Raw genomic sequence first — 23398 nt, 5'->3', positions numbered from 1 at the left:
TTCCCTAGTATGTTACCTTATTGCTTTCCCCTTTTTGCTTTTAATATTGTTTCTGTCTTTTCATTTTTTTAGTTTGATCACCATGTGTCTTGGCCTGTTCCTCCTTGAGTTTGTCCTCACCGAGGCTCTGCACTGCCTGGACTTGGGTGACTGTTTCCTTTCCAGTGTTACAAAATTTTCCAGCTATCACCTCTTCAAATATTTTCTCAGGTCCTTCCTGTCTCCTCCTTCTGGGCCCCATATAATGAGAATGTTGGTGGATTTAGTGTTATCCCAGGGGTCTCTTAGATTGTCCTCATTTCATTCCTTTTTCTTTATTCCACGGCAATGATTTTTAACATTTAGTCTTCCAGTTTATTCATTCATTCTGCTCAGTTATTCTGCTGTTTATTCCTTTTAGTGTATTTTATTTAATTTAAGGTTAATTGCTTTATAGAGTTGTGTTGGTTTCTGCCAAACATTGACATGAATCAGTCACAGGTATACATATGTCCCCTCCCATCGAACCTCCCTGCCACATCCCTGCCCATCCCACCCCTCTAGGTTGACACAGAGCCCCCGTTTGAGTTCCCTGAGTCATCTAGCACGTCCCCATTGGCTGTCTATTTTACATACGGAAATGTAAGATTCCTTGTTATTCTCTTCATACATCCCACCCTCTCCTCCCTTCCGCCTACCGTGTCCATAAGTCTGTATGTCTGTGTTTCCTTTGCTGCCCTGCAGATAATGTCATCAATATAGTCTTTCTAGATTCTATATATTTGCATTAGTATATGGTACTTGTTTTTGTCTCTGTGACTGACTTCACTCTGTATAACAGACTCTAGGTTCATCCAGCTCATCAGAACTGAAATGCATTCCTTTTTATGGCTGAGTAACATTTTATGGTGTATACGTATTACAGCTTCCTCATCCACTCACCTGTCAATGGACATCTTGGTTGCTTCCCTGTTCTTGGTATTAAACACTGCTGCCCTGGACATTGGGGTACGTGTGTCTTCTTCAGTTTTGGTTTCCTCAGGGTGTATGCCTAGGAGTGGGATTGCTGGGTCATATGGTGGTTTTATTCCTAGTTTTTTTAAGGAATCTCCATAACGTCTTCCATAGTGGCTGTATCAATTCACATTCCCACCAATGTGCAAGAGCGTTCCCTTTTCTCCACACCCTCTCCAGCATTTATTGTTTGTAAACATTTTGATGATGGTCATTCTGACCAGTGTCAGGTGATATCTCATTGTAGTTTTGATTTGCATTTCTCTAATAACGAGCAACGTTGAGCATCTTTTCATGTGTTTGTTAGCCATCTGTATGTCTTCTTTGGAGAAATGTGTATTTTGGTCTTTTTTCCACTTTTTGACTGAGTTGTTTGTTTTTCTGATATTGACTTGTATGAGCTGCTTGTATACCTTGGAAATTAATCCTTTGTCAGTTGTTTCATTTGTTATTATTTTTCCTATTCTGAGGGTTGTCTTTCACCTTGTTAATAGATTCCTTTGCTATGCAAAAACTTTTTTAAGTTTAATGAGGCCCCACTTATTTACTTTTGTTTTTAATTCTGTTACTCCAGGAGGTGGGTCATAGAGGATTTTGCTTTGATTTATGTCATCGTGTGTTCTGCCCATGTTTTCCTCTAAGAGTTTTATAGTTTCTGGTCTTACATATAGGTCTTTAATCCATTTTGAGTTGATCTTTGTGTATGGTGTTAGGAAGTGTTCCAATTTCATTCTTTTACATGTAGCTGTCCAGTTTTCCTAGCACCATTTATTGAAAAGGCTGTCTTTGCCCCATTGCATATTCCTGCCTCCTTTGTCAAAAATACAGTACCCATAGGTGCATGGGTTTATTTCTGGGCTTTCTGTCTTGTTCCATCGGTCTGTATTTCTGTTTATGTGCCAGTACCATACTGTCTTGATGACTGTAGCTTTGTAGGATAATCTGATGTCAGGAAGGTTGATTCCTCCAGCTCCATTCTTCTTTCTCAAGATTGGTTTGGCTGTTCTAGGTCTTTTGTGTTTCCATATGAATTGTGAAATTTTTTGTTCTGATTCTGTGAAAAATACCATTGATAATTTGATAGGTGTCACGTTGAATCTGTAGATTGCATTTGGTAGTATAGTCATGTTCATAATATTGATTCTTCCAACCCAGAGATGTGGAATATCTCTCCATCTGTGTATGTCGTCTTTGATTTCTTTAATCAGTGTCATAATTTTCTGTGTACAGTTATTTTGTCTCCTTAGGTGAGTTTACTCCTAGATATTTAGTTCTTTTTGTTGCAATGGTGAGTGGAATTGATTCCTTAATTTCTCTGATTTTTCATTGTTAGTATATAAAAATGCAAGTGATTTCTGTGTATTGATTTTTCTATCCTACAGCTTTGCTAAATTCACTGATTAGCTCTAGTAATTTTCTGATACTATCTTTAGCGTTTTCTACGTACAGTATCATGTCCTCTGCAAACAATGAGAGGTTTAATTCTTCTTTTCCAACCTGGATTCCTTTTATTTCTTTTTCTTCTCTGATTGCCGTAGCTAGGACTTCCCAAAATTATGTAGAATAATAGTGGTGAGATTAGGCACCCTTGTATTGTTCCTGATCTTAGAGGGAATGCTTTCATTTTTTCACCATTGAGAATAATGTTTGCCGTGGGTTTATATATGGCCTTTACTGTGTTGAGGTAGGTTCCTTCTGTGCCCATTTTTTGAAGAGTTTTTATCATAAATGTGTGCTGAATTTTGTCAAAGGTTTTTTTCTGCATCTATTGAGATAATCATATCCTATCTTTCAAATTGTTACAATATATCACATTGGTTTTGCATATATTGAAGAATCCTTGCATCCTTCAGATAAACCCAAATTGATCATGGTGTATGAGGTTTTTAATGTGTTGTTGGAATCTGTTTGTTAGGATTTTGTTGAGGATTTTTGCATTGGTGTTCATCAGTGGTACTGGTCTGTAACTTTTTCTGTGTTGTCTCTGTCTGACCTTCTCTGTATTTTTAATTTCAGTTGCTGTGTTGTACAGCTTTTTTGTTGGTTAAATTTTCTAGGTCTCTGTTAAGCATGTTGTGTATTTTATTGGTCTGTTCTTCCGTTCCTTCTCTGAGAGCTTGGACCATCTCGAGTACCATTACTCTGAATTGTTTCTCAGACAGATTGCCCCTCTCTACCCCACTTAGTTATTTTTCTGGGGTTTCATCTTGTTCCTTTGTCTGAGACATATTTCTCTGCCATCTTATTTTTGCCCACATTTCTGGGTTTGTGGTCACCGTTTCCCAAGGCAGAACTGGAATTCTTGGCTCTGGTGTCTGCCTCGTGGTGGGGGAGGTTGGTTCAGGGACTTCTGCAGCCTTCCTGGTGGGAGGGGCTGGAGGCTGCCCTGGGAGGACGTGTCAAGGGCGTGTGTTGGGCAGTTGCGGGCTCAGGACGGCTTTTGGCAGCCTGTCTGCTGCTGGGTGGGGCTGTCCTCTTGCTCATTATTTGGCCTGGGGTGCCCCAGCGCTGGGACCCGCTGCATAGACCAGGTGTCAGTGCCAGACGGTGACCTCTGGGGCGTTTGCTCCGATGAGTGTTCGCGGTCCCTCTGCCACCCTTGTCCTTGTGCCCACAGTGAGCCTCAGCTGCCCCTGCGTCTCCCCGAGACCCTCTGGAGCAGCAGGCGGGTCTGGTCGACGCTCCTGTGGCCTCTGCTCTGCTGGGTCAGTGCCCGGGAGCCCTTGTGCGCCCTCTGCGAGTGGAGTCCCCGGCCCCCCAGGCCTGTGGACTCCGGCACTCAAGCCCCGCTGGCCTTCAAAGCCAGGTGCTCCGGGGCGGCTCCTCCCAGCGCCGGACGCGGGCTGGGGCGCAGGACTCAGATTGTTGTGAGAGAATCCGTGATCGTCCTCCAGCGTCTGGGTCGCTGCCCCTCCCGCAGCAGGCGTGGGATTGGACTGCACTGAGGAAGTGCCGCTCTGCGTGGAAGCGGAGTGTGTCAGTAGGTCCAGTCTTGCAGCCGGTGCTTGTGCGCAGTCAGCTGTGACTTTGGTGTTTCCGTGAGCGGAGGTGAGCCGGGCCCCTTCTGCTCTGCTGGCGCTTCCGTAGCTGCCGGGCGCAGGGCCCCGGCGACGGGGGAGCTGTGGGCCGAGTTCGCGGCCCGGACGCCAGGCGCTCCTAGTGTCCTGTTCACCTCGCCTGACGTGCCTCCCCGGGCGCTCTGAAGGCGGCTCCCCCAGCGCTGACCTCAGGCAGCCCCGCACGGCAGGTCTCTGTCCCCGGGCCGGCCGGCCCTTCCTGGGCGCCGCGGCCTCGTCTCGGCGCAGCCCCCGGGCGGTAGACCCTCCGGTCAGGACCTGCCCCTGATGGCCGAGCAGTCAGTGCAGAGAACGCGATGGTGAACACGTGTTTTCTTTGCCAAAACTCTTAGAAACCCGTGGACTTCACACGCTCTCGCAGGGGTAGCAGGTGGGAGAGGTTCCTCAGTAAGTGGGTGGATGTTCGCTCCTCCCCGCCGCGTGGCGCGCTGCTGAGGGGGCGGCCGGGGTGTTCTCCGCCAAAGCTCGTCTCCGGGGCTGGGGCACGGAAGCCCCGAGAGCAAGCGGGAGGGGTCGGGTTCGCACTCTGACACGGCCGTGGCGGTTCCCGAGGCTGGGGACGGGCGGAGGGAGCCCTGGGAGCGGAGGTCCGGGCAGCCGTGTCTGGGGGGATCTGACCAGGAGGGCCGGGCGCCCGGGATGCCGGCCCTGCCGGACCCGGCGCGCTCACACGGGGCCGGTGCGTCCTGCTGTGTTCCCCGGGTGTGAGCACGACCCGCAGCACGTGCGCTGTCCTTTGTCTGTGACGCCGCCCCAGACTGAGCCCCTGAGGACAGACTCGTCCCGCAGTCCCTGCTGTCGGGAGCTCACGGCGGAGCTCTGAGGGGTGGCCGTGGGCACTTGGGGGGCTGCCTCATCTGCAGGCCTGACGAGGGCTGCCGGCCGCTTCCAGGCTGGCTCATCCCTTGCCCGGAGCTGCAGCCGCTGCTGAGCAGAGGATGGGGCTTCTGGTGCCCCGGCCGCCTCCCAGGACGGGCTTCAGGGGGGCGGCGAGGAGGGGCCCCCACACCTCCCGTGGCCTTGTCACAGGCTGGCCGTCCCCTGCACCCCGTCTCAGGGAGGGGCAGGTCATCAGGGGGACCAGGGGCAGGAGAGCTGGGGCGGAGGGGTGTGGACAGGCTGCCTGCCCACCCCCGGGGCCCTGCTCGGCGCCCTGAGGAGGGTGGCCCGCGTGTGGGTGCCGTGCCCCCTGCAAAAACCTCCGGGGCAGCCCCTCCGTGGCAGGCCAGCCTGGCGGGGGCTGTCTGCACCCTCAAGAGGGGCTGGGTGTTTCGCCGGGGCTGTCGTGGGACGAGCCGGGGCTCCGGGCTGTGTCTCCGGGGTGCACGCCCTCCCCTGGTCCCCGTTCTCCCCTCTCGACGCCCGCTCTACTTGGTCAGCCGTGTCAGGCTCCCAAGGGAGAGAGGCCTCAGGGGCCACAGGACAGAGTGGAATCGCTTTGTCAGAACCCGCTTGTTGTCTGGCCTGAGGAGTGAGGCCCTGCAGGGTGGAGCGGGCCCCGGGCGCTGCATTTGGACGCGAGTTTCGGGGGAGCCTTGGGCGGCTTGCGGACCCCGAGGGGCTCTTGTGCGCGGCAGCTGCAGAGGCTCGTCTGGCGCCTGTTGGTCCCACGGGAAGTGAGGGTAGAGGCCCCGCGCCGGAGCCTCTGTGGATGCGGGGCCCCTCCCGCCGGGCCCCGCCTTGCGTGTGCCATCAGCCAGCGCCTCACCTTCTGGGGCTTCCTCGGGAGCGAAGGCCCCTCCGTGACGTCAGGGTCCCTCTGCGCTCTGACAGCGGGGCAGCTTCAGGCCGCCTTGGCCCCCAAGACGCAGGGACCCCAGTCAGGAACCCGGAGCTGGGAGTGCGGCGCTCCGCTGACCACGCCCGTCTGAGCAGCCCGTCCAGTGGTGGCTGCTTCTCCAGGAGACCCCGCCAGGCCTTCAGGCTGACTCCCTCCCGGCCCTGGGCCTGCCCTGCTGCCCCTTGCTGGCTCAGCCTGCCCCCTGGGGTCAGGGTCTCTGGGGCGGGGTGCTCGGGGCGTCCCCGGGGGTGGGGGGCCAGCCCCAGCTCAGCCCAGCCTTCCTGAGCCCCGAGCCCCTGGTCTGTAAGGAGCGTCCTCAGCCCGCCAGCTTGGCAGCTAGCGTAAGGGAGAGCAGGTGGAGCGCTGGCTTTGCGCTGGGCGCTTACTCAGTGTAAATGTTGGCCTTTTTTTTTCTTTTGGTAGACTAAGCTCTTTTTAAAAAATGACTCTTCTTCCTCTTTTCATCCCCAACACCTGGCGCAGTGCCTGGGACATAAGTAGGTACTCAGTAAATGTTTACTTGAGTCAAATGAATCACTTTTAGCATAAACAGATATTCCTCAAAATTTCTCGTGTGCTATTTATTATTCCCTAAATAAGGTTTCGCCCTTGTTTTGATGTGTGTGGTCCTTTGGAGGAAGAGCCGGAGCAGCGTTCACACCCAAGTGGAGGGGGGGGCTCGTCCGCTCCGGAGCCCTTGGAACCTTCCTGGGATTCCCTCCCTGGTTCCCCGGGGAGGCCGTAGGGCCAGGCCGTTTTGATGATCCAGACATGGTTTCCTCCCAGATTCTCAGAATCTGCACCAGGTACACCCCAGAGCAGGACACCATGACGTTCTCGGACGGCCTGACGCTGAATCGAACCCAGATGCACAACGCCGGCTTTGGCCCTCTCACCGACCTAGTGTTCACCTTCGCCGGCCAGCTCCTGCCGCTGGAGATGGACGACACGGAGACCGGCCTTCTCAGCGCCATCTGCCTGATCTGTGGAGGTACCACCACCCAGGGCACCCTCGCGAGAGCTCATGGAGAGCGCTCACACTCGTAAATTATGGGAGATGTTTCATCTCCACTTGGGAGTTATTTTGCATGGAAAAGGACGTGGATAAAACTAGGCATGCATGCTTAGAGTTTGTTGCATTTTTCCATATTATTGTAAGTTAAAGGCATTTGGGGTTTTCCTGCTCTGAAATACCAAAATGCTGTCTGTGTTGCCACCGCTGCGGTTTGAAGGGTAGGCTCAGACCCTCTAACGTGACCTGCCTGGGGGCATTCTGAGGGTGAGTCAGGGAGCCTGCCGGTGCTGGTTGCCGAGGCGGGGGCTGGGGGTTGTAGTCCTGCGTTGGCCCCCCCACCTCGGGAGGCCTGGTGTGACGCCCTCACTGGCCCACAGGAGCCTGAAACAGGGTGGTTAAGGAGCTGCTGCCTTTAATTGGGGGCTGGTTTACCTGCATTTTAACCATCTGGGTCAGGTCTCCTTTAATTCAGTTCAGTAGTGACACCTCCTGGTCACGAGCAGTAATTCTCTGCTGGGGATAAAAGCCACCAGCCTTCCAAATGTGGTTTGACCAAGGACAGTCATTTTCAAGTGTCACAGGAGTGTGTGTGTGCTCAGTCACGTCCAACTCTTTCGTGACCCCTTGAACTCTATCCTGCCAGGCTCCTCTGTCCCTGGGATTCTCCAGGCAAGAATCCTGGAGTGGGTTGCCATTTCCTTCTCCAGGGGATCTTCCAGACCCAGGGATGGAACCCCTGTCTCCTGCGTTGGCAGGCAGGTGCTTTAGCACTGAGCCCCCAGGGAAGCCCAGATCAGCCGCGCTCACACACCTTCAAACGTGTTTATGGGGTTGAGTCACCAGCTTATACGAGGGGGCATGGGCAGGGCTCGTTCTGTCCTGACCTCAATTGTTTAATACCTTGTTTCTGGAATCTAGACCGCCAGGACCTTGAGGAACCAACAAAAGTAGATAAGCTACAAGAACCACTGCTGGAAGCACTGAAAATTTACATCAGAAAGAGACGGCCCAGCAAGCCTCACATGTTCCCAAAGATCCTGATGAAGATCACAGACCTCCGCAGCATCAGCGCGAAAGGTACGACCCGTCCGCTGCACCCCCCACCAGGTGGGCTGGCGGTCCTGACGGCCGCACGTGGCCTTTTTAGAAACCCTGGGTTTTAATGCAGGGCGTTTGACAGTAGGTACCTGTTTATCCTTTTGGAATTCATTTCTCATTCAAGTCAAAAAGAAGGATGCCTCCTCTTAAACCTTATACCTTAGCCCACGCAGTGATTTTAGCAGATTATGAGAATAGGAGAATAGCTTTACAGTTTCATGTGACTTAAGTGATTAGAAAAAGCATTTCCAAGAGAACATACTGGATGACTGGCTTTGTCGTTTACTCGTTGCATACGTTTCATTCCAGCTTTCCGCACACACTCCGGTTTGTTTACACGTAATTCCAGTTTTTCCTGGTCACTCAAACCCCAAGAAGAAATGAGTGGTGCTTCAGGTGCCCGTTGAGGTCATGTCTGTCCGTCAGGCTGGCCGCCCCCCTTGGGGTGCAGGTGGGTGCGCTTGTGCACCCCTGAGAAAGGGGCGTTTTCTCCCCAGAGAGCTGTGACTGTCCCTGCCTAGTGATTCCAGTTTGTACGGCAGCTGGTGCGGGTCACGTTTCAGAAAGTGCTCAGCAGCACCGCACTCGTGTCTGACCAGCAGCTTGGGCCCCCGCGCCCTTCTCGGAGGCCTGGGAGGACGTGCAGAGGACTCCAGCGCCGACCGCGGGCGTGCTGAGGCCTTGGACTTGAAAGCTGCTGGCCCCGGCAGTGCTCACGGGATGGAAATCTGTGACCCGCGTCGTCCGCACGTGGGGCTCAGGCACTTGCGACGTGGTCGGTGCCGCTGAGGCGGTTTTCTGAGTGGTGGTTAGCGTGAGGGGTTTTACCCACGTCTCCTGCCTTGCAGGCAGATTCTTTACCGTCTGAGCCCACAGCGAAGCCCTGCAGTGTCCAGGAGCCGCAGGTACCGCCCGCCCCGCCTGGGGCTGCTGGCGGTCTCGGGGGTCCCTCAGGTCCGGGCCCCGCCCCTGGGCAGCCGCCATCCTTTCGCTGGCTCTTTTCAAGAGACGCTTTCTGGTCTCTGAGCAGGAGCTTCTCTTTGTCCGGGATGCTGAGTAAACGTGCCCCCGTATTGTTTCCCAGAACTGGCCGAGTCTGGAGTTGATCACGTGTCCCGTCCTCCCGTCCCCGCTGCTGCCCACCGAGGGAGCGGGAGTGTCTGAGCGCCGCCCCACGCGCAGGGCCCCGGCGCCCCGAGCTCCCCCACCGTGAGCGGCTGAGGGCGGACCCGGGCATCCCTCCCTCTCTACCGGCTTCTGTTCTCTTTCTAAAAGGTGCGGAGCGTGTAATTACCTTGAAGATGGAAATCCCTGGCTCGATGCCGCCGCTCATTCAGGAAATGCTGGAGAACTCTGAAGGACACGAGCCCCTGACCCCCAGCTCCAGCGGGCACACGGCGGAGCCCAGCCCCAGCGTCTCCCCCAGCTCCCTGGAGCCCAGCGGCGTCGGCCAGTCCCCGCTGCTGCAGTGAGACACTTTCTAGCTACTCCAGCGTTCCCCAGTACCGTCACTCCTGGGATTTAAAATGCAAGGAAGAAACTTTTTACTGCTGCTTAGTTTTTGGACTGAAAATATATTAAAACTCAAGAAGGACCAAGAAGTTTTCGTATGTATCAATATATACCCCTCACTGTCTAACTTACCTAGAAGTTCAAACTTTTTAAATTCTAAAACTCAGCCATTTCATGCAACCCAAGACGAGTTAAAAGCTTCTGTTTTCCTCTTTGAACACGCAAGATTGCATGGCAAAGACCCAGTCCCCACGGTGCACCCTGGCCGTGTTTCCGAAGACTCTGTACATACGGCGGCGCGGCTCTCCGCCTTTCGTGTCCCACACTCCAGGGAGCCAAGGCCCACGGTCGTGGAGCGGATTACTGTGCGTGTCCAGTTAAGGGAGGGTCGAAAGGATAAGTGTTTTGCTTTCACAGAACAATCAAGACATCCAGGTAAGGAAGTGGAGGATGGTAGTGTGACGAGATAAGGCTAAAGATACTCTAATTCAGTTAGTGTAGACGCTTGTCCTTGCTCTCCAGATGCTCTCAAACTGCGTCTTTCGTTTCCTGTTGCCCAGTAAATGTATCCAGATTCACTGCGCTAGCAGAAGACTTCTCTATCAGTGTAACTGCCAGTTCAGTTATCAAACGTCATTTGTTCAATTGTTGATGTCACTTTAAATTAAAAATGGTTTAATACTTGTTTAATGACATAACTACACAATTTTTTTTAAAAAGATACATTTTTACAGTGATAGCCTCCAAGGCAACAACACTCTTCAGTGTTAATAAGTTTTTGTTTACCTGTTCACAAGCCATCACGGAGGTTCCATGGGGTGACGACGGGCCGGCCTGCCAGGTAACTCTGTGTCCCGAGAGGGAAGGGCTGACCCCCCAACTCCTGGGCGGACAGTCTGCACCCGCTGGCCTGGTTCAGCCGCTATGAAGCAGGGTGGAGTGGTTAACAGATCCAAGTGTCAGTTTTCTTAGGTCTCATTTAAGCACTAGTGGAATTTTTTTTTTTTTTGATATATTAGCAAGTCTGTGATGTACTTTCACTGGCTCTGTTTGTACATTGAGATTGTTTAACAGTGCTTTCTATGTTCATATACTGTTTACCTTTTTCCATGGAGTCTCCTGGCAAAGAATAAAATATATTTATTTTAAAGGTGTATGAGAGATTTTACTGCACATTCATCTTAGTCAAGAGACGGAGAACACAGTTCCATTTTTAATGTTTAAATTTCATTTCAAAAAGCAGGTCTGTAGTCTGCAATCATGACAATTAAAATCTGTGCTAATGCACAAGTCTATAACAATTCTACAAGCCAATCAGACAGTACATGACATTTCAATGAGTAAAAAAGAGCATAAAACTGTATGTGTAAGAACAAAATGTTAAAAGGCCTACCACAATAATAAAAAACCATCAATTACATCATCACATTAAAATAAGCCAGATGTACAAAAGTCTGAGACAGAAAAGACAAAAGGACAACACAAGTTATCTGCTGAGAACTGTTTCTGTGCTCTGTGGGCACTTAATTAAACATTGCAAAATCGACATCTTCTTCCTCATCAGAGTCTGCAAAATATTTCACTTCCTTCCTCGCCCGGCCAGTCCGTGGCAGTGACGGCGGCTCGGCAGTGAGGTCTGAGGGGAAGAGGTCCACGTCTGAGTCCTCGTCAAAAGAGGTTTTCTTCGGCTTCTGGGTTTGTTTTGTTTTTTTTTAAAAAAAAAAGTTAAAAATAGAAAAGAAAAGGACTAATTATTCCTTCACTTATTTTGGGACATACTGAAAATAATGGTTCTTGTAAGATGAGAACTATAATGCTAAGTTAAATGTGAGGCCCATTACCTAATCCTCTATAATAATATTTACCACCATTCTCTATAAACTTATGTTACGCCTATCAATTCATGAGAAGAAAATAAGACTGCACAGTAGCTTGTGCACGAGGTAAGTGTTTATAAAAACGCTGAGGACGGTCACCAGGAAGGACCGCAGTCCTAGCAGACAACTGGGTGGAAAAGGTCAGTGTAAAGACCACCACACAGTTAAAAGCATCTGTTTGCGTTTTTAAGTTTTAAAAGGGGGGCATTTTTTGATATTAATTTACCCAAAAGAGACAGTGTACTTCTGGAGAACGGTCAGACTAAAAATGAGTTCAAGTTAGAAAATCAAATTGGTCCTTGTCAAATTGCAAGTTGCAAAAAAGAAATAGCTTTTATTTGATCCTGAAAACTAGTGTTTCAGTTAAGGTAGCATGTAACTTCTGCCATTGGAGGAAATGGAGTACTTCTTAAGTAGGCTAATTTATGTGACACTTGTATCTAAGAGATGGTCCTGATTATATAAATTTTATACCTGGATAACTTTTTAACCATAAACAAGCCCCCTATGGATAAGAGATGCTGGGTTAAAGCTATAACAAGACATCACAGTAATAAGCAAACTCAGCCACTTACACATCATCTTAAAACTATAAATTAAAAAGATGCTATTACCTTGCTGGGTGGTTTGGAGGTCTTCCTGCCAGGATTGTAATCACCTTCGTTTTCAGAGCCAGATGCTTTCCTTTTCTTTGCCCCTCGGCCTTTACCTTAAAATGATACAAAGCAGTTTTTCTCCCAACATTAAGTACAGGATAAAAAGATAAATGCCAGAACACACTTTCCTTCTTGGGCATGCCCAGCTGGCCCTGCAACCCTGATCTTAGTATGACTGACGCAGAAAAAGTCTGTCACCATCACTTTAGTCATGCCAACCCCAGAACATGAGTATTTCACAAACACATTTAAACTAGTGGGAACATCCTAGTGACAGATTTTCATGACCAAGCCCCCTAATACATAAAACATCTGCACATCCCGTGGTACCTGGGCCTGAAACAAAAATCTTAACAGTATGTGGTGTTTTGTAAAAATGAGTTCCTAACTTGCCACAGACCAGTACTTTTAAAAGTATAATGTGAATCACTAGGAAAGATGATATATATGGTTTAAATGCTTCCTCTAAATTTTACTTATCACACTAGTAACAACCAGTTGCATATCCCATTTAAGCAGCACAATCCTAAAGTAAATCACCCCAGGTTTAGTCATGGGAGCACCTGTCAACTCTCCACATTCCTTCTCAGATTAGAATCACCCCCGCGTAGCCTAGGTTTTGCCGTCTACCTCATTCTTATCGGAGGAGGAAAGCGAAAAGGTAAAATATGAATGGTTACCAAATGTTCCTACAATGAAGCCAGAGACAGAAAATGGCAACTCTTAACTCTAAATTTTTTACAGTTCAGGAGCTATGGCTAGATTGTATGGTAAGGGAAGATTGCTAAATGGCCGTGGGACGGCACTGAATGGGGCCACCTCCCGCACCCCTGTTTCTCCCCAGCCCCCCGTCCCCCTTGGGGCCAGGTATATCTTATGTATTTCCTTACCCCAGCCGCCACTTTAAGAAATAGACATGCTGACGGCAGTATCCTATCAGGTGGTGAAAGATGGAACAGCTACCCATAGAGAAACCACGTCTTACGTAGAAACCACCGCTGACGACCCGCAGCTCCTCTTCCCGGAGAGGACCTGGTGCTGTGCCCGGGGAGGGGGGCCCTGAGGACAGCTGTTTCCACTCCTAGATGAGGACGGGGCTCTGCCTGCCAGTCCTTGCTCCAGCCTCCTGCAAGGAGCCCCACACTAGAACGAGGAGCCCTCACTGCCTTTTAAGGAATGGCTTCCAGGGAGTCCCCTGCAGGGGGTCTGTAACCCACTCTCTGGTTGCAAGAGAGGTCTTTGTTTCATAAATCAAGAAACTGAGACTCAAACTGACGGGACCAAACTGCTACTTACTTGCTTAGGATTCTAATTGAGCACTGACCCTTAGAACATCGTTTACTGAGGAGTAAAGCTACTTAAAACAGGTACCCAGTCTCTCTAAACTCAATGAGTCGAAGAAAGGAACACTTTGCACGTGGAATATGCCGAAGACCGTTACACAAAGATTATCCTCACCTTTTGGTGCTGTTTTCTTTGGAACGCCGAATTCAGAATCCGAGTCAGAGTTCACAGTCTCTACTTTCTTCTGTTTGGGGGCCCTCTTGGGCTTAGGGGCTGTATCTAAAGACGGCTTTCCTATTAAGCAAATATCCATTTCACAGATCAATGTAACACACTTACCAACAACCCAAGCTGAATCGAATCCCGTAATGACAGGATTTCTTCCTGCTGATGTGGGACTGAGTGACCTTACATAGTAAAATGGTCTCTCTCATCTGCTGCCAGTGTAAGGCAAATGACTGCTCATAGGTGACAAAATGCTTTTTATTATACGTAACTTGCCTTTTGATAATTCAAGTGACGTTTTAAACGAGGGCCATTAAAATGAGTAAGTGAAGGCAAGAATAGGTCACCCCCATCCTCCTGAGCCGGAGCCTCAGGGCGGGTGGATGCCGGCTGTGCTGGCCTTTAGTTAACACTGAACTCTCGCTGGGTTTCACGGGAGTGAACAGCTTGAGGAAGGAAACAGGCTGATCACTGGGAGAGGAACTGGCTCCATGTGTTCAGGGTGGCTCTCTGGTGTTCCATCAAGACAGGATGCTCGCAGGGAAGCTGAGGGCCTGTCTCGGGCTCAGCGCTCCAGAAGCCCCCCGACCCTCACACACACTGCAGTTAGGGCTATCTGGGAGGCGATGAGGGCAGCTGGGAATGGGTAGGGTGTGGAGCCTGGCATCACTGAACACTTAACCACACGAGAAATCTGACAGCCGGTATGAAACCAGAGTGAGCTAGCCTGAGGGCAAGAGCCCTGAGAACCGCACAACTAGCTCCCCTCGGCCACCGGTCGCGGGGCGGGCACAGCAGCGCGGAGGAGCGTCTCTGGTGAAGAACTAGGGCCGAGGGCAAGCGGGCGAGAGGCCCGCTGGCCAGACGATTTCTCACCGCAGTCCTGGTGTGTGCGGAGGAAGCAGGGCCTTTCTTTGCCTCTCTGCCCCTCTGATACATGTGTGTCTACAAGGGTGGGATGTGTGCCGCCCTTTTCAAATGCTAAAGGTCCATTCCAAACTGTTTACTGACTTGCTGGCTAAGTAGTGAAGCTCTTTTAAACACGGAGCGCTAACAGTGACCTCCTTCAAGGGATGTGCCTTAGTGCTAGTAACAGACTCATGACTCAGCTCAGCCTGCTAATAAACAACCTGAGGCCATGGAACAGAGACGCTACCTGACTCACAAAAAAGGACCCGTGAACCGACCAGCGGCTCCAGGGACGAGTGAGGGCAGGCCCGCGCGACCACCACCAGCTGCGTGAGGACAGTCTCGCTACAGGAGCCTGCACTAGAGAGCTGTCTTTTGATATCAGCACATTGATTATAAGAGCTTTAAAATGAGACTCGACAGACATTTTAGTAATTACCTCAGTGGTTGAGAAAACCAGACGGATTCTCTGTATGTACATTTATACTTTAGAGCTGTTTTCCATTGAAGTACTAGTGCAATTAGTTTCAAATTATATTAAATTTCCTTTAAAATCAACTATATATAAAAAAATCAACTATATATGACTTATATGATGCTTGACAAAAATAAATATAAGTACATACCCTTTTTAGCAGCTACTGTTTTACTTGGAACTTTTTCTGTTTGCTTCAGACCAAATGATGGTGAAAATACAGAAGCAGAATCTTCTTCATTACTGTCAAATTTAGCTGAATCTAAAAATTAGTTATTTTTTTCAGTAAAGAGATTCTATAAGGACCACTAAGTAGTTAAACTATTTTTACTGATGACATCTCTAGCTAGATAATAAATCTTTATATTCTGTGATCATATAATCCACAATATACAAACAGCAGAAATAAAAATACTACAATGTTGTATTTCAAAAATGTTAACTCTGTAAAACCACATAGAAATGCAAAGAGTAATAAAACTTCTTAATACTCCCAAATGCTAATCATTTAAAACTGATCAATTCAAAAATACTGATTTTAAAATGAGATATTTAATAAAAGTTCTCACTGTGATTATTTTAGTATATACACAGCTAATTAACCATTTCAGGAATATAACAACATTCAACATTTTTACATCATTAAAGTTTAATTTAAAAGGCAAATAGGTACCTTCAGTTTACTTTTACACTCAATTTAATCAGTTTTCCTCCCCCATCCTTCTTTTCCTCAAACCAAAAAGGTAACTTGGATGTGAGTGAGACTTTTATATGGCTGTTCTGACAGGCTTTCAAAAATGCATTATCCATATATACATTAGAACATGTACCAGATCTATGTCTGTCTGTCCACATGTATGACATCACCAAATGGTCAGTAGTGAAATCAGATTGATGATACTCTCTGCAGCCAAAGAAGCAGCTCTATATCCACAGAAAGAAGACCTGGAGCTGACTGTGCTCAGATCATCAAGCTCCTTATTGCAAAATTCAGGCTCAAACTGAAAAAAGCAGGGAAAGCCATAGGCCATTCAAGTACAATCTAAATCAAATCTCTTATGATTATACAGTGGAGGTGACAAATACATATAAGGAATTAGACCTGGTAGAGTGCCTGAAGAACTATGGAGGTTTGTAACCCTGTACAGGAAGCAGTGATCAAAACCATCCAAGAGAAAAACACAAGAAGCCAAAGTGTTGTCTGAGGAGGCTTTACAAATAGCTGAGAAAAGAGAAGCAAAAGGCAAAGGAAAAAGGGAAAGACACCCAACTGAATGAAGAGTTCCAGAGAATACCAAAGAGACCTAAGAAAGTCTTCTTAAGTGAACAATGCAAAGAAATAGAGGAAAACCAGAGAATGTGAAAGACTAGAGATCTCTTCCAGAAAACTGGAGATAAGGGAACATCCCATACGAGGATGGCCATGATAAAGGACAGAAATGGTAAGGATCTAACAGAACAGATTAAGAAGAGGTGGCAAGAATACACAGAAGAACCATACAAAAAATGATCCTTAATGACCCAGATAACTGCGATGGTGTGTGGCCTCTCACCTAGGACCAGACATCCTGGAGTGTGAAGTCAAGTGGCCCTTAGGAAGCATTACTATAAACAAAGCTAGTGGAGGTAATGGAACTCCAGCTGAGCTATTTAAAATCCTAAATGATAATGCCATTAAAGTGCTGCACTCGGTATGTCAGCAAATTTGGGAAACTCAGCCACAGGACTGGGAAAGGTCAGTTTTCATTTCAATGCCAAAGAAGGGCAGTGCCAAAGAAAGTTCAAACTACCACACAATTTCACTCATTTCACATGCTAACAAGGTGATGCCCAAAATCCTTCAAGTTAGGCTTCAGCAGTATATGAACCAAGAACTTCCAGATGTACAAGCTGGATTTAGAAAAGGCAGAGGAACAAGAGATCAAATTGCCAATGTTCGTTGGATCATAGAGAAAGCAAGGGAATTCCAGAAGAACATCTTCAGTTTCATTAACTATACTAAAGCCTTCTGACTGTGTGGATCACAACAAACTCTGGAAAATTCTTAAAGAGATGGGAATATCAGACCACCTATCCTTTCTACTGAGAAACGGGTATGCAGGTTAAGAAGTAACAGTCAGTGCCAGACATGGAACAATGAACTGGTTCAAAACTGGGTAAGGAGTACATCAAGGCTGTATATTGTCACCCTGCTTATTTAACTTATATGCAGAGTATATCATGAGAAATGCTGGGCTGGATGAAGCACAAGTTGGAATCAAGATTGCTGGGAGAAATACCAACAACCTCAGATATGTAGATGATACCATTCTAATGACATAGAGTGAAGTGGAGCTAAAGAGCCTTTTGATAAGGGTGAAAGAGGAGAGTGAAAAAGCTGGCATGAAACAACTTTCAAAAAATTAACATTATGGTATCTGGTCCTATCACTTCATGTCAAATAGATGAGGAAAAGTGGAAACAGGGACATTTTATTTTCTTGGGCTCCAAAAAGGTGATTGCAGCCATGAAATTAAAAAGCACTTGCTCCGTGAAGGAAGGCTGTGACAAACCTAGGCAGCATACCAAAAAGCAGACACATAACTTTGCCAACAAACATCTGTATAGTCAAACTATGCTTTTTCCAGTGGTCATGTATGGATGTGAGACTTGGACCATAAAGAAAGCTGAGCACTGAAGAATTGATGCTTTTGACCTGTGGTGCTGGAGAAGACTCTTCAGAGTCCCTTGGACATCAAGGAGATCAAATCAGTCAATCCTAAAGGAATTCATTGGAAGGGCTGATGCTGAAGCTCCAATACTTTGGCTACATGATGTGAAGAGCAAACTCATTGAAAAAGACCCTGATGCTGAGAAAGACTGAGGACAGGAGGATATGGGGGCAACAGAGGATGAGATGGTTGGATGGCATTACTGATTCAATGGAGATGAGTCTGAGCAAGCTCCAGGACATAGTGAAGGACAGGAAAGTCTGGCGCACTGCAGTCCATGGTGTCACAAAGAGTCAGACATACCTTAGCAATTGAACGATGACAGTCTACATGTTTATCTAGCTACATGAATGTGTATTAAAAAAATGGAAAATAGTAACTCAAATATAACTAGATTTGTTTTGACCTTAGAAATTCTACACACAAATGTAGGCAATTAAAAAAAGTATGCACACTGATTAAATTTGCTTCTATGAAGGTTTTGTCTTATAGCTACTAGAATTTAGTAAAACAAATTGGCATATTGGTAGGCTTGTAGCTTTAAAAATCCTATCATAAACCTACTCTCATTGCCATGAAAATTTTCAGCCTTCCAACGTTTCTGTCTATACTTTTTTCTCCTTAAAACACTCACACTCCTCACCCCTCACCCACACAAACACGTCAGCACCTGCTTCTCCACCTAAGTTCTTCCATAATGCCAACACTGACCATAATGCCAACACTGACCATACTGCCAACACTGACCATACTGCCAACACTGACCATAAAGCCAACACTGACCATAAAGCCAACACTGACCATAAAGCCAACACTGACCATAAAGCCAACACTGACCATAAAGCCAACATTGACCATAATGCCAACATTGACCATAATGCCAACATTGACCATTCAGTTGGAACTCACATCAGGAAAAAAATAAACCTTATTACACTAAAGAAAATGTAAAGAGAAAGTAAGTTTACTACTCATAAAAGAAGCCATACCAATAATATGTAAATAACCAATGAAAAGATGAAATGAGCATACCGTCTTCTGACTTCTGAGAGTATGAAGGAAAAGAGAAGAGAGTCCCAAAATCCTGACGACTCTTGTCGTGGGAAGACTTTCTATTAAAGAGAAAGAAATTAATCACCACTTAAGCCATGATCTCAACCTTGAGAATGTATATATAATATTTATTGCAAGGTTATAATTATAGAGCAGTTTAGCTCTCACGTGTTTCTTTGTAAAACACAGGGCCCCCAAACTCCTTTTTGCTCTCTCATAAGCATTAGTGTGCATACACAGAGACAAGACAAAACATTTACTTAACAGAAAAGCAAAAGTTCCAAGTTAATCAAAATACCACAGAGTTTTATGGTTGACAGAACCACTTCAGAATTTAACATCAGTAAATTATTGGCAAAAATCCAAGAAGAAAGTCAGTTTCTGTCAGAGGAGGCAATAATCTGATTTCTCATACTTTACTGCATGTGGTAAAATACTTCCTTAAAAATCTGAAATAGTTGACAAACTTCATATCCTACATGTTACCTGTTCCCAAGCACCAGAGGCAAGAAAAGTCAACCATGACGAAAGCACAGGAGGTAAAGTAAACCTCCTGATTCTAGAGACTTCATAACTTCTCTCTGAACCAAGCTTGTCAAATTATGTCCCACACACCTGCTGCCTAATTTTTTTTTTCTGCCTAATTTTTTAAATGGAATTTTACAGGAACACAACTACACTCATCCATCCATATATCATTTATGGCTGCTTTTTTGCTACAGTGGCAGTACTGAGTAGTTCAAGAGACCATATGGCCTGCAAAGCCTAAAATGTTTACTATTCCAAATTTTTATGGAAAACATTGGCCAACCTATGCTCTCAACTATAAGCAAAAGTTATGTAAACAGCTACAATATTAACCAGATCTATTCCTTCAATGAGGAGGGCCTCACCCAGGATGGTAACCGTTTCTTAGTGCTTACTGTGAGATTTGACAGATGCCAAGACACATGACTGCACCATGTCACTGAAGAGCTGTTGCTGTGTTACTTACTCTGGAATAGCTTTCGATTTGCCTGGTGAGAATGTGTATTCATCTTTATCTAGGCCATCTGAAGGAACAAATTCATCTTCTCCATCATTTGTTATGGGAGATGCTTTAACTTTCAATTCCTCTAAATCATTATTGTCATCATCATCATCAGCATCATCCTCCTCTTCTTCTGAGAAATCAAATGTATACTTTGGCCGTTCAGCTAGGACAAAAATAAAAATGACTTTAAACCCACCTTTATCAAAGTGAAATATTATTTCAAACCATATACACTTGAAAAAATAATTCAGCAGTCTCTGAAAACATGCAAGAGAAAAAGACAAGAATTAGAGAATAAAAGTGCCCAAGTTTGGCCTCAGTTACTCGGACAGTCTTAACGTCTAGCCTGCACTCCCAGGAGGCTCTAGGGTCATGCTTAGGTGCCTGAAGAACGTGACATGATCCTGATGAGATCATCAGGATGCTGCTTTTCATGCTTAAATGTTACTGCAATTACAAACGACAACTTGTATATCTTTAGAAAGTGCTTTCTCTTAACTTCTTGCATAAAAACTTCTATCATCTCTCTTCACAGTAGTTTTACCATGAAATAATAAAAATAGTAATTTTTCAGATGAATGAGGAGAAACAGAGTTAAGATCTCAATATATTTGCAAAATAATATAACACATAAAAAAGCACCCACTATGGAGAAGGGTACACTGGTATAATGCAAATAAGCTATACTATAATTTCTAGCATATACTATGGAATAAAATTTTAAAGTCATTTGGATGCTATGCAACTTAATACTTCATTTTAAATGTATGGGAAAAGCCTAAGTACAATTTTAAAGCTGTTAATAAATTAATTTTCATGTAACTTGATACAGTATTAAAGTTCACCTCTGAATTAATGCAACATTGTAAATCAACTATAGCCTAACAAAAAAAAATTTTTACCTCTGTCGTACTACCTATGTACATTAGGAAAAGAAATTCAATTACTTAGTGATTGAAGGCCTGAAATATAAAAGTATCTCCCAAAGAAAACAATAAGAATGTTTTTTCATTTTATGTAAATTAGGACTTAAAATTTGAGAAGAACCTATAAAATAAGACACTCATCAGTTTTTAAGTATTTGAAGACTTCAAATTAATAAATATTCAGAAAGGATCAAATCACATGCTTAATACTAACATACACTAGCAAAATGGGATTCTACAACCTAAACTCTGGCACTGCAATTATCTAAACAATGCTGTGTGCATGTGAACCAGACTATAAGGTAGGGAAATTTCTCAAGATGTGAGAGAGACGACAGAACACAAGGAGGCCGCTGCAGCGCTGCCTGTGGAGCCGTCACCACCAGTGCCCTACGCCAAGTACACACGCGCGCGCTCAGTCCCTCAGCTGCATCCAACTCTCTGCAGCCCCTGGGGCTCTGGCCCCCAGGCTCCTCTGTCCACGGGGTTCCCCAGGCAAGAACACTGGAGGGGGATGCCATGCCCTCCTCCAGGGCATCTTCCCGACACAGGGATCGAACCCATGTCTCCTGCGTCTCCTTGCAGTGGCAGGTGGATTCTTTACTAATTTTCTAGCAAACATCTCCAAACTATGGACAGAATGTAACCCAAACTTTATCATAAAAGTCAGTAAGAAAACACTTTCTCCATATTTCACTTTGGAGAAATGTATGTCCAACTTTGCTAGAAAAGATCATCCTACAAAGAAGGCTTTTTGGTCTTTGTGAACTAACTTCTGAAATACTAATGGTTTACTACTTCAGTAATATTGATGATACTAATAATACCAACTTATGAGTAATACTAACTTTGTCAAACCACAAAAAAAATGATAAAATAAGTATCAAATATATCAGAATACCAGCCGCTCTCCTAAGTAAAGAGTCTCTTGGAATAACCACAGGTTCTGTTTCTTCCAAGTCACTTTCTGACTTGGATTCATCATCTGACCAAGGATTTCGTTTCTTCACTTTCTTTGCACTGGGTTTACCAGATGATGTAGGTGTTTTTCTCACCCTGGTACCTAAAAACAAATGAGTAACAATAAGGTACGTATCAATACCTATCCAAATATCATTAGTAAAAATAAAACTATTAAAGTTCATTATAAAGTAATGTTTGTGAGAACTGAAGATATTACTTCAACTACCAGAAAAAAACACAGTCAAAAGCATCTACTAATGCCCTGAACATACACATCTTCTCACAAACAAAAAACTGTGTAATGGCTCCTCACCAGGTTCTTTTTTCTCCCTTTTGGGTTTAGGACCTTTGTTTACAGGAGCTGATGCGATTAATGCTTCTTCTCCTGCACCTTCTATTGCTGCTCCACTGAACTCTTCATCAAAGTCCACTTTTACTGTTGTGGTGTCCAGATCACCCTACACATTAAAAAGAAAGCCAAATCATCAGTAAAAATAAAAGCTGAATTAATATCATATGTACTTTAGAGGTACATTTATGGTCAATAGATAGCTTTTCTGTATCAGATGAATAAAGAATGCGTGGGTCTACTGAGGCCCCAAGAGATGACACTGATCAGACCATGCTTTATATGTAGCTATGGAAAATGATCGTGCTTACCACTCTAATCTATTAGTGCATTCTATGAGATGACAGCTACTTAAAACTGTAAGAAATAAGGCAGCTTCTGATTATCCAAGGGATTTTCACACTCAAAGCTAAGGACAAGGTACCAAAAGGTACCTGAAAAAAATTCATTGCTATAGCTCAGGCCTCTATCCACTAGGAAAAAACCTTCAGATTATTGAAGATGATAAAAATAATCTTCAGATTATTATTATGAGAATAAAACATGACATGTCATATACTGCTAAGCATAAGACAAAGTCCCCTGACCCTGAAATGGAGAAAGAACAGTGACCCGTGAGAAGTGAGCAACCCTGCCCAGGGCGGGACAGACAACACGGAAAAGGAGCCCTTCCCACTGGGCACTGAAGGCTTGGGAACACCCACCAAGTGGGCAGAGCGAGGAGGGAAAAGACAGTGACCCAGTCTGCTGGGCCTCGAGGACAGCCGAGAGCAAAGGTCCATCATGTCTGACTCTCTGAGACCCCACGGACCGCAGCTCACCAGGCTCCTCTGTCCATGGGATTCTCCAGGCAAGAACAGTGGAGTGGGCTGCTATGCCCTCCTCCAGGGCACCTTCCCGATCCACAGATAAAACTGGTGTCTCTTATGTCTCCTGCATTGGCAGGTGGGTTCTTTGCCTGGGAAGCCCAGGGCAGCCAGGTGGAAGCTAAATCACTGCACATGAGGGGTCAGTGTGTAATAACCAGTCTTGTCTTTTGGAAACATCACCCCGGTGGAAAGAGACAAGACAGAGGAATGAAGTGAAGAAGGTGGAGTCAGGACTGGCTGACGAGGTAGGACTGCGGGAGCCATAGGACTCACCTTAAACCGCCTCATAGAAAATACACTGAGTCCTAAGACAGTGTCAGTGGGGACCGAGATAAAGAGCGGGGCTGTGGGGACTCTCTTATAGTCTGTCAGTAGGACAGAGTTACTGATTCAATGAGCTACTCGTCAGCTTCTGGCCTATATTAGTGATGGCTGATCATGCCAGAAGCTAGAGGCGAGTTTTAAAACCAGGATTAAGTTAGGCATGCTGAACGTGTAGAGCTTGGGGGCGTTCTGATCAGGCTGCGTAAGTCCAGCTCTCCTGGAACCATGACCGCTTCAGGACATTGACTAAAGAGTCATCAAGTGACAAA

General features: G+C 46.3%; 2 protein-coding genes across 6 annotated transcripts in view; one reads left to right on the top strand and one right to left on the bottom strand.

The window, feature by feature from the left end:
- The window catches only part of RARB (retinoic acid receptor beta), a 568127-nt gene extending 557502 nt beyond the window's left edge, over positions 1 to 10625 (top strand). For all 4 annotated transcript variants that reach the window (XM_065947408.1, XM_065947412.1, XM_065947409.1 and 1 more), the window contains 3 exons: positions 6637 to 6841; positions 7784 to 7942; positions 9239 to 10625. In XM_065947408.1, coding sequence (XP_065803480.1) covers positions 6637 to 6841; positions 7784 to 7942; positions 9239 to 9435 — 561 coding nt within the window. In that variant the 3' untranslated portion in view covers positions 9436 to 10625. The remainder of the gene's footprint in view (positions 1 to 6636; positions 6842 to 7783; positions 7943 to 9238) is intronic.
- A 50-nt stretch (positions 10626 to 10675) lies between these two features.
- TOP2B (DNA topoisomerase II beta) overlaps positions 10676 to 23398 on the bottom strand; it is a 61676-nt gene continuing 48953 nt past the window's right edge. For both annotated transcript variants that reach the window (XM_065947406.1, XM_065947407.1), the window contains exons 29-36: positions 21901 to 22045; positions 21526 to 21687; positions 19660 to 19861; positions 18645 to 18724; positions 15053 to 15163; positions 13467 to 13586; positions 11967 to 12061; positions 10676 to 11166 (exon numbers count right to left, since the gene is read on the bottom strand). In XM_065947406.1, coding sequence (XP_065803478.1) covers positions 10999 to 11166; positions 11967 to 12061; positions 13467 to 13586; positions 15053 to 15163; positions 18645 to 18724; positions 19660 to 19861; positions 21526 to 21687; positions 21901 to 22045 — 1083 coding nt within the window. In that variant the 3' untranslated portion in view covers positions 10676 to 10998. The remainder of the gene's footprint in view (positions 11167 to 11966; positions 12062 to 13466; positions 13587 to 15052; positions 15164 to 18644; positions 18725 to 19659; positions 19862 to 21525; positions 21688 to 21900; positions 22046 to 23398) is intronic.

Source organism: Muntiacus reevesi, chromosome 10 (genome assembly GCF_963930625.1).
Source record: "Muntiacus reevesi chromosome 10, mMunRee1.1, whole genome shotgun sequence".
Lineage (NCBI taxonomy): Eukaryota > Metazoa > Chordata > Mammalia > Artiodactyla > Cervidae > Muntiacus > Muntiacus reevesi.
This window is presented reverse-complemented; position numbering and strand designations above follow the sequence as displayed.